Source organism: Strix aluco, chromosome Z, assembly GCF_031877795.1.
Source record: "Strix aluco isolate bStrAlu1 chromosome Z, bStrAlu1.hap1, whole genome shotgun sequence".
In the NCBI taxonomy this organism is placed as follows: Eukaryota; Metazoa; Chordata; class Aves; order Strigiformes; family Strigidae; genus Strix; species Strix aluco.
Genome location: NC_133971.1, coordinates 60,813,939 through 60,829,245, shown reverse-complemented (window position 1 = coordinate 60,829,245; position 15,307 = coordinate 60,813,939). Strand labels below are relative to the sequence as shown.

Sequence of the window (15,307 nt, the reverse complement as noted above, 5' to 3'; positions counted from 1 at the left end):
GCACAGAAGCTGTACCACTGCAATGGTGTCAGCTGCTCTCCAGCTTGTGGTTATCAGCGCAGCAAAGAAGGGTCCTGGTCTGGGGGAAAAGAGGTCCTGAGACCATGAACACAGGTATGTATCCAAAGATAGAGGGAGATCCATCCATCCATGGAAATTAACTGTGTGTTTAAAACTGGGCTTTAACAACCTTGACAAGTTGTGCCTTAATGTTCAAACATCTGAACTAATGCCAATTAATATGAATAACATCATTCTAAATATAAATTAATATATGTATGTATACATATCACCTGGCAGGGTGATTCTATTGTTTAGCACTTCTTAGTACCCCTTGAGCACTGAACATAAATTCAGTCTTACAGGTCTACTTCCTCTGGCTCCCAATCTTACATATGATAAGGCCACCTACAAAAGAAAATTCCACACACTCCTCTGAAGAGCTCACTCTGTTTTACAGGTTGATATGTTTATTCTTTGAATACAAGCATCCAAAATTCTTGAGCTGTAAAATTCCTGTTCCTTTCCACCAGGTTCCTTAGCACCCAGGCTTCTTTCTTGGATTGCTCAAAGCTTGGCATCCACATCTCTTGGAGAGAAGTCCAGCTGTGGTTTGAAGACGAGAACCAGAATGCCTCCGGTTTAGGGCAGCTCAGATGATTAACCTGAGCCCTCCAACTCTGGGGCAGCCATCCCTGGCAATGGAGAGAAATAAAAAGGCTTATTCAGGGACGCCGGCAGACAGAGAAGAAAGGTGCTATGCCATTAGTAAACTATCAAAGCAAGTCAGTGACGCTTTCTTTCTCACGACAGGCTCTAGTCATGTCCCTATGGATGTCAGAGGAGAAGTTGTCCCCAAAATGTCTAGGACAAGACCAGTCATGCTGAAAAAATCCTGAGTCTCAGATCAGGTCTGGCTGCGTATGAGCAGCACCAGCACACCCAAACTGAAATTCTAAGGCAAAGAGTTCTATTTTCATAATTATATTCTGTTTCCATCTTAAATATGTACACACTTAATGATATTTTTTTAAGGACAAAAAACAAGTCATGAATCTGACCAGGAGAGCACACTGGTCTTCATAACCTTGACTAGAGAGACACAAAAGCATGGGAAAGGATTATCTGTATGCAACATTCTATACCATTCCATGGCTGTATTCCTAACTCAAAGAGAGGACATCTGTCCAGATTTGCACCAGATTCAAACAGGAAAGCCTGGTTAAATGTAATGCTTACCAGTTTGCCTTCCCTATCACTTCAGCTCACCTTAGTAACATCAAATGCGTTCTTCATCTCCCTTCTACTGGCTGACCACATAGTGTACTGCTCAGACTGTGACCAGCTAAAACATGGGCTAATGGATACAGGAGAGCTGTAGGATACTAAAGCCATTGACCAGTTCCATTACTGGACACAAAAGGGTTTTTTTGATTCATGATGATACGTGAGCTTGTGGAGAGTTTAAAAAATGGCTACCGACTCTTAGTATGTAAATCTGGAAACTTTAAAGTAATGTGGCAATTAAAATGAGTATCTATCAATTCAGAAATATATGTGGTGAGAGTTTTAAGCTTCAGTCTAATTCTATGTAATGCTCTGTTTACACCATCCAAATCCACCACAGCTAGTAGCCTCGGGAGACTGATGGTGCCTTTGAAATGGCCTTCTGATGTCATGGCTGGCATCCTTGCAAGACTGCTGGGATGCTCAGTGCTGGGCTTCCTGACAAGACAGTCATTTCTAGCTGGTCTCCATCAGCATAATTTCAAGAGGATTAGACCAGGAGGAACAAGTCCAGTTCTTCTCACAAACACACAACCTGTCTTAAATATCGATGTTTCAATGTTTAGTCATCAAACGTGGCTACAGACAATGGCATGTTGTCATTACAGGTTTGAATGTACGCACACATACACAGACCCAGACAGTCATAAAGTATTTAAGTCAGGAGGGATCTTGAGTGATCATCTAGTCCAGTTCCCCCTTCCAAAAAGGTCTAATCATATCTAATTGCCTAGGGCAGTATTGAGTTGAGTCTTAGAACACCTCCAAGGACAGAGATCTCACAACCTCTCTGGGCAAACTGTTTCCAAAATTTCCAGGTCATCTAAAGGAAGTCACCAAGTTAGGCTACTTTCTGTAGCCAGATAAAAACCTCCTCCCTGAACAATTTAAGCCTTCTGCTGAAATGACCACCAGCTCAACGATAACTGTGTATGAGCTCAAGCACTGCAGCAGTATGAGGAACACATGCTTTGGCCGTGCACCCACATATTTTGCCAACACCTTTTGACATGACGATGCACAACCCAATGGCATTGCAGTACCAGTGATTGTAGGCTGGCCAGAAATCTGGTAACCAATCTTCCTAGGACAAATCTAAGCCCACTGCCATTTTAAAGCCTCTCTGAGACACAAGGACAAAGTCACGTGTACCTTATGTTTCCTTCTGATGTTTTCCCACACTCTGTTACACACCATGCACTCAAAGGTGTCAATGTAATTATCCTGGGTGCTGTCTTGCACTCCCCACTTGCGTTCCTTCATTGCTGTAAGTAGCCTTGGGTTGGAAATGTCCCCTTTCAGTTTCCATTGTAGGTAGGACTCATATTCTTGGTCATTTGTATCCAGTGCTTTGATATAGTGGGCCAGCTCCTGAGGATGTGAAAAACTGGATACCAGGATTGCACTTTTGTTACTAGGAAGCCAGTCTACAATGCTGGGAGACCCAAAGTACACCGGTACCACTCCCAGCTTCAGCGGTCGCCAGAGTTTTTCAGTGATGTAATCTTCACAGATAGCATTTTCAAAAGCAAGAATGAACTTGTACTGTGCCAGTATTTTATAGAAGTTCCCATCATCCATGGCAGTTGGATTTCTGAGATGCTGAGGAAGGTCTCTGTTATGCAGACATTCCCCATAAGAGTCTACTTCAATGTGGCACATCAGCTCACGCACATAGCTGTCCCGATCAGAAGGAGGGTTGCAGTCAGACTGCACATATACAAGTGGTGCAAGCCTCTTCCTCAGGCTGTTCTTCACCTGCAGTGGGATCATGTACCTCAATGACTTCAGGACTTCTACACCCTCAAGGTACTGAGTGGTCAATGGTAGGTGAGAATGGCGGCTAAAGGTTGCAGTGTGGTTGAACAGGGTGATGGTTGGTTCGTGGAAGAGTTTGTAGTTGTTTTTTGGCGACTCTTCATGGAAAAGGGCCCAATCATGATAGTCTTTACGAGGGAGGGGTAGGCTGTCTATACTGAAGTCAGTACCTAGACAAAAGCAAACAGTGTTTAATCTGGCCCTATCTATCATGCAACACTAACTGCAATGACACAGAAGTCTAGTTTTAATTAAATATCAGCCCTACAGCCATTGCATCTATGACATTACAAGGCAGTATTGCAAAGAAAGCAATTCATGCAAAAAGAGGAGTGTTAGGACAGACAAAACCGAATTTGGCAGCAGAAGAATCTAGAGAATGGGGATCAGTAGTTAATATTAGAAATGGTTTCCTTTAAGGTCATATTGGTTTAAATGCCTCTCATTTCAAAGGCTCACTAGGAATTTTACATTTTAATGCACTGAAATTAGACTAATAAAATGCTTAATAATCCCATTTCTGTAAATAGGGGAACAGATGGTACTCCCTCTATCTATGATGTGAAGGAAATGGTTACTGCAGGGCTCAATTTGGTTCTAGTAGCAAAACAACAAAAGGATGCTAAAATGTTGGACAGGGTTAAGGAGAAAAATTACAAGAATGACTTCAAGTCTTGGAAAGACATTGTAGTATAGAGGCTTTGGAAGCCAGTCTATTTAGTTTATCAAAGAGAGCTGCCTATCAGATACACAAAGAAGTAGCTTCTGGCAGAAGATGGCTCCTCAAACTAATGCCAATAGTAGAAGAACCATATGTAAACTCTAAAAGCAGAGCACTGCAGTTTCTTGCATCTTCCTGTGAAGACAGTGAGCCTCCAGAACAACTTAGGGAAGATGTGGTGGAAGCTTTAGGACAAACCTAGAAGCCTTTTCTCAAAGGCTGATCTGTGCAGAACTGAATTCAAAATACCAGCTTGTGAATCTGACCCTTGCTCTCCCTTCAGTACTGCTGTAACACACTCATACAACTAGCCTTACTGCAGATTAAATGCAAATCTTCATCAAGACACTTCCTCACTGTCTTGTAACTGTATCTGTTTTACTTAAGTACAAGCACTGAATATACAAAACTTGTCATTGTATTGTCATTGGTATTGTCAAACAAGGGAGGTTCATAAACTGAAACAGTGAAGAGCAGGTTCAGAAAACACCACAAATCCCTTCTCTTTGGACAAGTTATTCTACCATCCCAGTCACACTTGTAATTTTTCACTCTGTTCTACACTTGACCTAAACCACTAACAGGAAAAAAGAGGGAGCAAGCAAAAGTCTAACACAGAATTTTGATATAAATACTAATGTATAAAGTAGGAAAAAAAATGCCCAGTGGTCTTTGCAGCTGCACTAGCCTGCCAAGATGACTCCAAGGATGACCTTATAAAACCAAAATAAGACTTCACTACTGCAGTGAAGATAGATGTTAGTTGCCAGTAACATAAAGACTCCCTATAGCACAAGATCCTTCAAGAGCATCGGGTGAGTTTTTTTAAGGCTACTAGGTATTTGACCTTCTGTTTTCCACTGAAGGGTAGTCCCAAGCCCTCAACACTAAAAGGATGAAGGGCTGTGCCACTCACTGAAAAATGCAAAATGCTATTTGCTGCCTCTGTTTTTGATGTGTTATAGTGATACAAGAAGATGAGGAAAACTGAAAGTGAATCATATTCTCACAGGGAAGCTTATAAGGCCTATCTGGCTTTGAAAACACTTTGTTCTAAGTGATGCCCAGAAGAGAAGCAGCAGTGCATATAGACAATAATGAAACGCTGTGGTTTGAAACCATAGCACTTCAGCTCTGTCTCTCGCACGGCTGCTCCCTCTTTAAGATAGTATTGCAGGGAAGAGAGAAGGAAAATGCAGAAAAGATTGAGACAATGAAAGGGATGAGAGAGAGACAAAAATGCAACACGTAAAACTTACTAAACAAGGAGACAATTAGGCAAAGAGAAACTTACAGAAAAAATACACTATGGATCAGAGCACATCAGAATGACTGATGCTAATATAACACTTAACCTCAATCCAGCAAGAAGACAAATAGCTTTTAAGGATTAAAGGGAAGATAACATCAGCATGTTCTCTATCCCATGAGAGGAAGGAGCTAAAGGAGCTTATGAGGGGATAAAAAAAGCACAACAAGACTACAATTATGAGCAATTTCAACTTCCAAGCTATTAATCAGGAAGTCTTCGATATGTGGCAAAGTGCAGAAGAGAAAGACAGACGCTGTCAGGAGATGTTCTGCATCTTAGGAAACATCTTTCATTCAGAATTCATAATCCAAGGACTCAACACCCCAGCACAGAAAAGTTAGACATCCTCCTCCCTTAGGAACAAAACCCCATGAGGCTCTGACAGCATGGCACCAGATCCAGTTCATGCTGATTCAGTTGCATTGGTAGCTCATGCTACACAGAAAACTCTGTGAAGTATGTGACACTGAAAAGGTGGAGCTGGGAATCCCTACCAAAAGCAGAGGCAAAATCAGCAAGTGGATGCCACATCTCACCTCCAGACAGGAGATGGTGGTACTTGACATCACGTACACCTAGGGGCTTCCCAGACCAGGACAGTAAGTCAGGACAAGCTGCAGAAAAGAAGGTGTTCCTAGGCGGGCAAATATCTGTACCCCGTATTTTTGCATACTGTTTTGCCTAATCTTTGGATCATTCTTCTCTTGACTAGTTCACTGACCAAGTATTAGGGGGAAATTAATGCAGTTTCTTTGGAAAGCAAAATGGTGTCCTAATCAAACCTTAGCATGGAAATGCAGATGTTCAAGTTTTCACTCAGCAGTCTGTTTAGAAGGAAGTTGTGGAATTCAGAAATCTGCCTTTTTGCAGGACTGCAGCGCAGCGCATCAAGGGGGTGGGTGTGGGTGGGTGGGTGGGGGTGGGGGGGGGTGTGAGAGAGAGAGAGAAGCTTTTCTGTACTGATGCAGCATTTTTATCACCTTTGATACCATCTATGACCCTTGTTTCTGCAGGTTTTAGCATTGTGAGATTATTTACTGTGGTTTAAAAAAAAGTAACATTTTTGCATATTTTGACACTTGTCTTTATACAGTTCATAGCTAGCATCACCAGAAAAAGAAAAAACTACAGGGAGAGTCTTTTGCTCAGTACAAATAGTCCTTTAAAAACAAGTAATTTAACCTTCTGTTAACCTTCTACAAGCCTGCTAAAAATGAATAGACCTTTTACTGCTGAAATAGACAAACAGAATTACTAGCAGAGACCAAAATCACCAGACTTTACAGCCTTCATGTGATGCAAACCCAGCTTTCCTTGTCTTTAATTGGGTCAGCTTCTCATTCATTTGCTGCTATTCCTTTGCTTTCATGCTTGACCACTGTATTGTCAAGTGACAAAGCTGATGTACTTGGAGGTCTGAAAAGGTTAGTGTTGAGAAGTTTTTGGTTCAATGTTAACAACCAAGCTAAAGGCCATTCTCTCCTATATTTCCAGTTCACCTGTATCCTGACTGAGTGAATGAGATTCAGGATTCTGTTTTATTTTGCTTTGTTTCCAGAACTGAATTTGCCAGTCAGAGAAAAGCATTTGGCTTTATTTTTCCATCTAAAATTCACTTTTTCTCTGAAAAGCAACTGTCTAGGAAAAAAGAACAAAATTAAAAAAATAAGGCTTACTTTTAAAAGATGCATCTTTTGTGGTTTTCAGACTCACTTTACAGTGGGAAGTTTCTGAGGCAGCAGAGCCAGACCAGCTCAGAAAGTTGCACTAGCTGCTGCTCTCTGTGCAGAATCAATAGGTTTCTTTCACTATTTTCCATTTACAGTCTGCTAGCAATCTCTTGGCACATGAGGCAGTGGAGCTGCACAGTTACCAGTGAGGGCATTATTTTAAGACAAAAGACTTGCACAAGTGCAACAAAAACGTTGCAGAACCTCTGCTAGGGGTGACACACCAGAAGACTGAAAAAAGCTGGCTTGATCTCACACCGTCTTTCCATGAATTGGCAACTATGGGAAAATACCTCTTCTCCCGTAAACACGGAGCACATGTGATTAGAGAGCAGCATGAGACAAGGCAACAGTCATCCCACAGATGTGCCCGGTCAGTTTTCAGAGTACTTTTACAGACAATGTGCATCTCTGGATCTCTACTTATGGGATTCAGCACCAGACAAAGTTTAGCACGATGAGCTGTGCAAGTCTCCTGCTCTCAGTAATTGCCACCTAGATTATTTAATCTCTAAAGGAAAATAAGTGGGGAGGAAGGAAAGTTACTCCTTTAAAAAGAAACAGATCCTTACCATAGAACAGAAATGCTCTTGTCATTTGATTGTGTTGGTAGGTCTTGTTGATAGTAAAGAAGCAAACATCCTCTCCACACTGACCCAATCTCCCTGTCTCTCCAGTCAGGGGAGACCACCAGAGCAGGACGGGATAGTGATTTACATCAGTCTCTGTCTTCAAGCTACTGTGAAGTTCCTGCTTCTTAAACTGAAAAGCATGTCTCTCCAATGGCCCACTGTGTAAACTGGAGATTACTACCACCTTATTCTCTGAATTGCCCAGTTCAGTGACAACCTTCAGGGAAATAAACATACATATCACAGCACATCACTGTCATTAGCCAGGACATCTGCTTGACAAATCAAAAGTTTAAGCATCAAGCATTAACTAAGTCTGCATGTGAAGTTTCTGTCAAGCAAAGCGGATGCATTTCACTGACTGCAGCTATCATCCAGCTGATTTATGTCAGAACAGCAAAAGCTTTAATTTGACTTTGTAAGGAGGCAGGAAATACATTTCTGTACTGAGATATGGTCACATCACATATGATTTAACAACACAAATTCTGCTTTCTCCCTGGAAAAAAAGCACAAAACCAAGATCAGCCCTTTTGTAGCCAGGTTTCTTCTGGAAATTAGCTGTAAAAAACCCATGAAGTTTTCATGTCTCTGTGCAACCATCTGTACTCACCCCTACTAATTTTTAAGCCACTGACTAAATAAACCAGGTGCTGACAGGTCTTAAAGACAATGTGACTACAACTTCATGCCTAGGTAGAAGGAAAAAATCCCATCTGTATGCAGAGAAGTGAAAGACCTACTAGTATGAACTATCATTTACATATCTGAAACACTGTGAGGAACCTTAAAAATTCTCCACCCATAGGAGAAGTCTCTAACACTGCTCACCATCAGCCATGAGACAGAAGTCCCCAGAAAATATGTGGGATTTCTGGTGGTCATGAAGCCACAACTTTTTTCTACAGGTAGTACCTGCCATAAAAGTGTCATGGGGCAGAGAAGTCTGTTGAGAAAAGTGACAGGCATGGTGCCAGCAGGTATTGCCACAGGATTCATAGCTCCTGCTCTTAGCTTTAGTGGGGCAAAGACATTCCTGATACCATGCAAATGGCTTTTTGTGTATGCACCTTCACAGGCAATGCATAATGCCACCTCAGGAACAGCTGCAAGAACGATGGGGGAACTCAAACCCACCAGACAGCTTTGGCCACAGCACTTTCACTTATCGGATGACTATGAAGGAGGATATTGGGAAGCAGGAGAGTGTTGTTTATATTAAGTGGTTTGAAAAACATTTATCTTCCCTGATAGCTTTAATGCACATACCCATTTTGCTGTTTGCTGTGTCATTCACTCTCACTGTGTAACAAAACACACTGATTGTAGCGAGACTAAATAGGCTCTGTGCAACACGGGGTACTGGGACAGCACACCCAGGAGGCTGTGCAAAGTGCAGCTGTACGGAAAAATACAGAAAACACTCCCACATTGGTGAGTGGACAAGATACTAGCTGGGGAAAAGATTCATATATCTAATAGCCTGACAAGATATAACTGCAGCAATATAATTGAGATAAGTCTATAACTACCTCAGGTCCAGGTTTCTCCAGGAACACGCTCCTTCTTTGCTTACAGATTTTGCCTTGGCGGAATTTAAGGAGTCTCTATATTTGCACAGAACTTCTAGCAGCTCTCTCTGAACAGCTGGGGGTTGATACATTCCAACTATATTGACAGCTCATGTGCTACAGCAGTCCCGGCATTAGGGCACCAAGAGTCACCATCCAGTGAACACTCCCAGGTAAGAATCCCAGCTAGACACAGGGAAGCTCTAACCAGCTCCAAACCTGCTTAGCTGTGGAGGTGCAGCAAAGTCACAGACCCTCCCAACAAAGGCCCTAAAGACTTGCTAGCATTGCTCCTATGCTAAGACAGCCATATCACCTTTGGATGTCTTGTTCAGGGGAACAGAACTGAAAGTGACCATTGAGCATCAGTGTCTGCCCCCAAGAAATGGCTCCAATGTGGAGTAGGCAGCTGGCCTGGGAGAGCTTCAGAGGTCCTTCTGCTGGCTCCACTGGGAGTTACCTGAGGAACCAGAGCCTCAGTTCAGAGCACAGCCCAAGCACAAGACATCTCTGGGGCAGATCCTGACCCTCTCATGACTGAAGTCTCCTACAGTCCCATGACTGCCAGCCACGGATGATTCAATTTGTCTAAAAGTTGTTCTCTTCTAACAAAAATCTAGGGTATCCTGCACCAGCCACAAATTAATATGTCTCTACATTGATTTTTCTCTCATGCATTTTTTTACTGACCAGCTACTGGACTTCCTAATGGTAAGAATGGCCTTTAAGTCAGGACTGATGGACAGATTTCCACTTATTGATGTGCTCAGATTTCCCTGGTCTGTTTGCCACATTAGTATGAAATGGGTCCAGCCTTGACTCCCTGCCTAATGAGGTCAAACACATGAACAGCGGAGGCAGTGCTGGATGGAGGCAATACAACATGGCATGGTGTGGCATACCACTCCTGAGAAATTTCTCCAGGAGCTGAGGAGCTAATCAAGAAAGGTGTTCTTTGTGTAATGTCACTTCTGGAGTCAGCTATTAGCACCTGGCCAATGCTGCTGACAGAGTTTCTTTAAACACTACTCTTAAAGCACAGACTTGCATGGAAAATGTGTCGTCTTCAATGCTCTCTCTCATCTGCCAGAATTGTGTCATACTTTGAGACTGATCTCATGCATCCCCCTTCCCTTTGCCCCTGTACCTGGAGCGTCACCACAAGGAAAAAGGCAGCTGCAAAGCAGAAGCAAGATGCCCACAGTTTCTTCCTCCTCATCCTAATCATGCTGCACTGCCAGGCCTTCCAGAGCAGTTACAGCTAGGCATTAGGAAGGCCAGCATGTTTAAAGTCTTCGGCCTTTGCTGCAGGTCTTTCCCACTCCATCCTTATTCATCTTCATGGTGACCACTGCTGAAAAAAGGTACAGCATTAATAAAGACTGCTCCTCAAGCTCAATGGTTATCTTGATGTCTACCCATAGATTTCTGTAGACGCCAGAGCCACATTTTGAAACAGCTACCCAAAAGGCAGCCGGCACAAAACAGCTCTCTCATGCACAGCCCCAGGCATCTACTCTCTCTCTGGTCATCTTGGACTTGGGCATCCTCTCTAATCAAGGTTACACATACTCTCATCCTTGCAGTCAGCGTAGAGACACTGATGGGCCTGGCTCAGTCCTGTCTGGGAAGGGCAGCCGTTTTCCTGAGTTTCAGATGGCAAACTGTGCTGCTTTTCAGCTGACTCACAAACAGATTGAGTGATGAAAGACACTTCTTCCCTGGGCAAGCCCTGAAAATGCTTCTGGAGGAGGCACACAACTATCTGGCCTTGGGACTTACTACACAACAGTCTTCTGGGACTTATGTTCACCAGCGTATCTAGCCCAATACATAGAGAAAATAATCATACAGCACACAGATGAACTCTCTCCACACCTGAAAACATTTAAATTTAACGTTTCCCTTCCCCTGTAATCTACATCTGTGCCAGTCTGACTCTCCTCAAATAACCCTTCCTCTTCCCCAATGCTTTTTTTAGCTTTCACAGAGCCCTACTGTTTTGCTGCAAGCTGGATGTTACTGTGTGAAAATCCCAACTCCTGACAACAGGAGTTGGTGCAAACTCCACCTTTGTCTTAAAAGAAAAAAAAAAAAAAAAAAAGAAAGAGGATGGGAGAAAGGTAAGACTTTATCTTTCAACACAGAGGAGTAAAGTTTGGAAATGTGTGCGTTCTAAAAGCTCAGAGAGCAGAAACATACGAAAAAATTGTTTAATAAAATGCTATTTTAAAACATCTCTTTCAGAGATGTGCCCTCTGTAATTTAGGCTGATATTCCATGAAAAGTTGTATGTGATTATATTGTCTCCACATGCATGCACCTGCCAGCTTTCCCCCTATCCTAATCTAACTCACAAAGTTCTAAAACAAAGTCCCTGACAAAGAGGGATGGGTCCCAAAACTACTGCCTGCCATAGTGCTAAGTCTGTGGCACTGGCAGCTAGAGACAAAAGAATGATCCTGGTTCTGCTTCCACTGCAACATGAGTTCTTCTCTTCCTAGTGACCATCAGAAAAGCCTCTTCAGTAAAACCTCACATGAAACCATGCTGTGTGAGTTCTGCCCTGCATAGGACAGGTGCTTTTGAAGATTTTGTGTGGCACAAAAGTGCATGGTTGCCAGCTGAGTGTTTCGCAAATCAGGTAGGATCTTTTGTAAAGCCTCTGCATCTTCTGTGACTCCTGCACTATAGCCAAAATAAGGCACCAGGCGGGGAAGGGGCTGAATTCAGCCCACAGCTGTGTTGGTGAAAATCTACTCAAGGCACACCCTGGAGCAGAACAGTATCTTTAATACCACATCTCACCCTCTGCATGGCAAAGAATAAGACTCCAATGACCCACTGAATGCCCCTCTATGCCCTGCCTTGGTAAAAGTCTAGTAATAGTCACATTTTCAGGTATTCTAGAGGGGGAACTGCCCACACCGTAGGTGTGCTGTACCTGGGTGTTACCCTAGGTCATGGCTTCATTCTTGCATTTGCAGCGCCCAACACTCAGTACTTCTACCCAGTCGTGCGATGAGATCCGTTTTTGGAGTGGGCCACACAAGGCTCTGTTCTGTCCCAACCTCGCGGGCAAAGCTGACCTTGCAGCGATTTCCCAGCTCGGTCACACTAAAGGGAGGCCCTGAGGACTTGAGGGAAGAAAGAGATCACCACCCCCGGCTGTCCTGCTGGAGCAGCAGCTCCCTCCAAACTTCCAACCAGCTCTCCTTGCCGCCTCTCCAGGAAGGAGAGCCCTGCCTCTCTGCATTTCTCCGGGCTCAGCATCCCAGTCGGTGCTAAGCCTGTCCCCACAACGCCGCCCCTTCCCTCTCCGAGGCTCAGCCTGTCCCGCAGCCCTGGGGGCTGCAGCTGCGGCACTGCTCCCCGGTCTGTCGGGCATCGTCCAGCCGGGCGCCCCCCGCTGTACTCACCCTGAGAAAGTCGCTCCCGCCTCACCGCCGCCGTTCCCCTCTGGTTGGGTGTGAGGGGGATTGGGGTGGGTTGGTGGGGGTTTTTTTCACTTTGTTTGTGCACCTACTTGGCGCACGGAGGAAGGCGGAGGACGGGCGCTGGACGAGTGCTGCGCGGCGCCCCGCGGCGGGGCGGGGCGGATCCGCGCTTCCCTCCGCCCAGCTCTGCCAGCCGCGGGGTGGGGGGGGTGTCGACTCTTTTCTGGGTCCCCTGGCCCTGAAGAGGAAACTCAGAGGGCTAATCGGCCTGAGAGCGCCATCACTCCCCGCATCTTTCTGCAAGTCCCGCACTGCAAGAACTCACACACCCCCGAAAATAAATCCGTCCCTGTCACTGATTTCTGTAGCTGTTAGCATAACAACTTTTTTTTCGTTTTTTTTACAACAGCGCCGTTATTTTAGCCGGTGCTACCCCAACGAGGACGCAGACTGACCGCATCAAGCCAGAGGGCTGTCAGGAAAAGAAACGCGTCACGGAAGCTGGGAAGCCTGAGGCGGCTGGAGAGCCGGTCCCGTCTCACCGGGACAGAGCGCATCCCTCGTCCCGCAGGCGCAGAGCTGCGGCACGCATCCCCTCTGAGACCAAGCCTTGCTCCCAGCCTTGCCGAGGCGTTCCCGCAGGGCCGTCCGTAGCGATCAGGAAACAGTCCTGTCTGCCCGCTCGGTGTTTCCAGAGGCTGGGCCCCTCTCTATGCAGTTTTTGGCATTTGCTGTTTGTCGTGAAAGGTATTTCCTTGAAAGGCTGGTTCTGCTGGCTCAGGCCAGAGCCTGTATTTATCCACCCAATGCAGACACATGAACCATGCATGTTTGTATTTACAACACATCTATCTCATACAAACACATTAACAAAGAGATACCTGATACCTACACACTTCTGCATATGTACTTTTATTTATACACAATCACTGGAAAGTGCCATATCTGCTGCTTCTAACCAAGACATGGCAGGCAGGGGAGGTGCAAGGGGTTGATTACCTGGGGGAGTGGGGAGGAAGAATCGAAGAGGCAGAGGGAACACCTGATGTGCCTCGACTGAAATGCATGAGTGATGTAAATTAAGACCTTTGACACCATTTCCCATAGCATTCTCCTGGCAAAACTGGCTGCTCGAGGCTTGGATGGGCACACGCTTTGCTGGGTAAAAAACTGGCTGGATGGCCGGGCCCAAAGAGTTGTGGTGAATGGAGTTAAATCCAGTTGGCGGCCAGTCACGAGTGGTGTCCCCCAGGGTTCAGTTTTGGGGCCACTCCTGTTTAACATCTTTATTGATGATCTAGACGAGGGGATCGAGTGCACCCTCAGTAAGTTTGCAGGCAACACCAAGTTGGGTGGGAGTGTTGATCTGCTCGAGGGTAGGGAGGCTCTGCAGAGGGATCTGGACAGTCTGGAGCAATGGGCTAAGGCCAACTGTAGGAGTTTCAATAAGGCCAAATGCCGGGTGCTGCACTTGGGCCACAACAACCCCCAGCAGCGCTACAGGCTTGGGGAGGAGTGGCTGGAGAGCTGCCAGTCAGAGAGGGACCTGGGGGTGTTGATTGACAGCCGGCTGAACATGAGCCAGCAGTGTGCCCAGGTGGCCAAGAAGGCCAATGGCATCCTGGCTTGGATCAGAAATAGCGTGGCCAGCAGGGACATGGAAGGGATCTTACCCCTGTACTCGGCACTGGTGAGGCTGCACCTCGATGACTGTGTTCAGTTTTGGGCCCCTCACTACAAAAAGGACATTGAATTACTCGAGCATGTCCAGAGAAGGGAACGAAGCTGGTGCAGGGTCTGGAGCACATGTCGTACGAGGAGTGGCTGAGGGAACTGGGGTTGTTTAGTGTGGAGAAGAGGAGGCTGAGGGGAGACCTCATCGCCCTCTACAACTACCTGAAAGGAGGTTGCAGAGAGCTGGGGATGAGTCTCTTGCAAGTAACAAGCGATAGGACAGGAGGTAATGGCCTCAAGCTGCACCAGGGAAGGTTTAGACTGGATATTAGGAAGCATTTCTTTACAGAACGGGTTGTTGGGCATTGGAATGGGCTGCCCAGGGCAGTGGTGGAGTCCCCATCCCTGGAGGTGTTTAAGAGTCGGGTTGACATAGCACTTAGGGATATGGTGTAGTTGGGATCTGTCAGTGTTAGGTTAATGGTTAGACTAGATGATCTTCAAGGTCCTTTCCAACCTAGATGATTCTGTGATTCTGTGAAATTGCACAAATGCACACAGGTCATCTCCTGACTCCATGGTGGGTCATGCCTGCAGCCTTCCTGAGAGGCTCACAGGGGTACCCAATGGACAACCTAAATCGAGCCCTCTGCGGCAGTTTAAGTGACCCCTTTCATGCTGGCTCTTGCCCCCTTTCCTCCATAGCTATGCTTGCTTGCAGGCCATTTGGAGCAGCACCCACCTCTTGCTGCACATACTGGACAATGGAGCTCTGATTTCTCTCTGAGCTACCAGGCTGAAAACTAGTAACTGAGATTGCAGCGCTACAACATGACAGATTTATTTCATAGAACCGTAGAATGGTTTGGGTTGGAAGGGACCTTAAAGATCATCTAGTTCCAAACCCCCTGCCACGGGCAGGGACACCTTCCACTACATCAGGTTGTTCAAAGCCCCGTCCAACCTGGCCTTGAACACTGCCAGGGAGGGGGGATTCACAACTTCTCTGTGTAACCTGTTCCAGTATCTCACCACCTTCACAGTAAAGAATTTCTTCCTTATATCTAACCTAAATCTACCCTCTTTCAGTTTAAAACCATTACCCCTCATCCTATCACTACCCTC

The 15,307-nt window shown here is 45.4% G+C and overlaps 1 protein-coding gene across 1 annotated transcript; it reads right to left on the bottom strand.

Annotated features, from left to right (window-relative positions):
- Positions 1-470: 470 nt before the first annotated feature.
- On the bottom strand, positions 471-12,619 carry POFUT3 (protein O-fucosyltransferase 3). The gene is made up of 5 exons (XM_074812645.1): positions 12,491-12,619; positions 10,219-10,422; positions 7,441-7,717; positions 2,440-3,275; positions 471-695 (listed from the first exon to the last, which is right to left on the bottom strand). Exons 2-5 carry the CDS (start codon positions 10,297-10,299, stop codon positions 471-473), a joined length of 1,419 nt encoding a protein of 472 aa, XP_074668746.1. The 5' UTR covers positions 10,300-10,422; positions 12,491-12,619.
- Between the last annotated feature and the right edge of the window lie 2,688 nt (positions 12,620-15,307).

What these genes read in the sequence shown, in the direction of transcription:
- POFUT3 (XM_074812645.1), bottom strand. Translation starts at nt 10,299, where the DNA reads ATGATTAGGATGAGGAGGAAGAAACTGTGGGCATCTTGCTTCTGCTTT. An exon ending in TCCTTGTGGTGACGCTCCAG is followed by an intron (nt 7,718 to 10,218) that starts GTACAGGGGCAA and finishes ATTTCCCTGAAG; the next exon opens with GTTGTCACTGAACTGGGCAA. An exon ending in AAGAGCATTTCTGTTCTATG is followed by an intron (nt 3,276 to 7,440) that starts GTAAGGATCTGT and finishes GCTTTTGTCTAG; the next exon opens with GTACTGACTTCAGTATAGAC.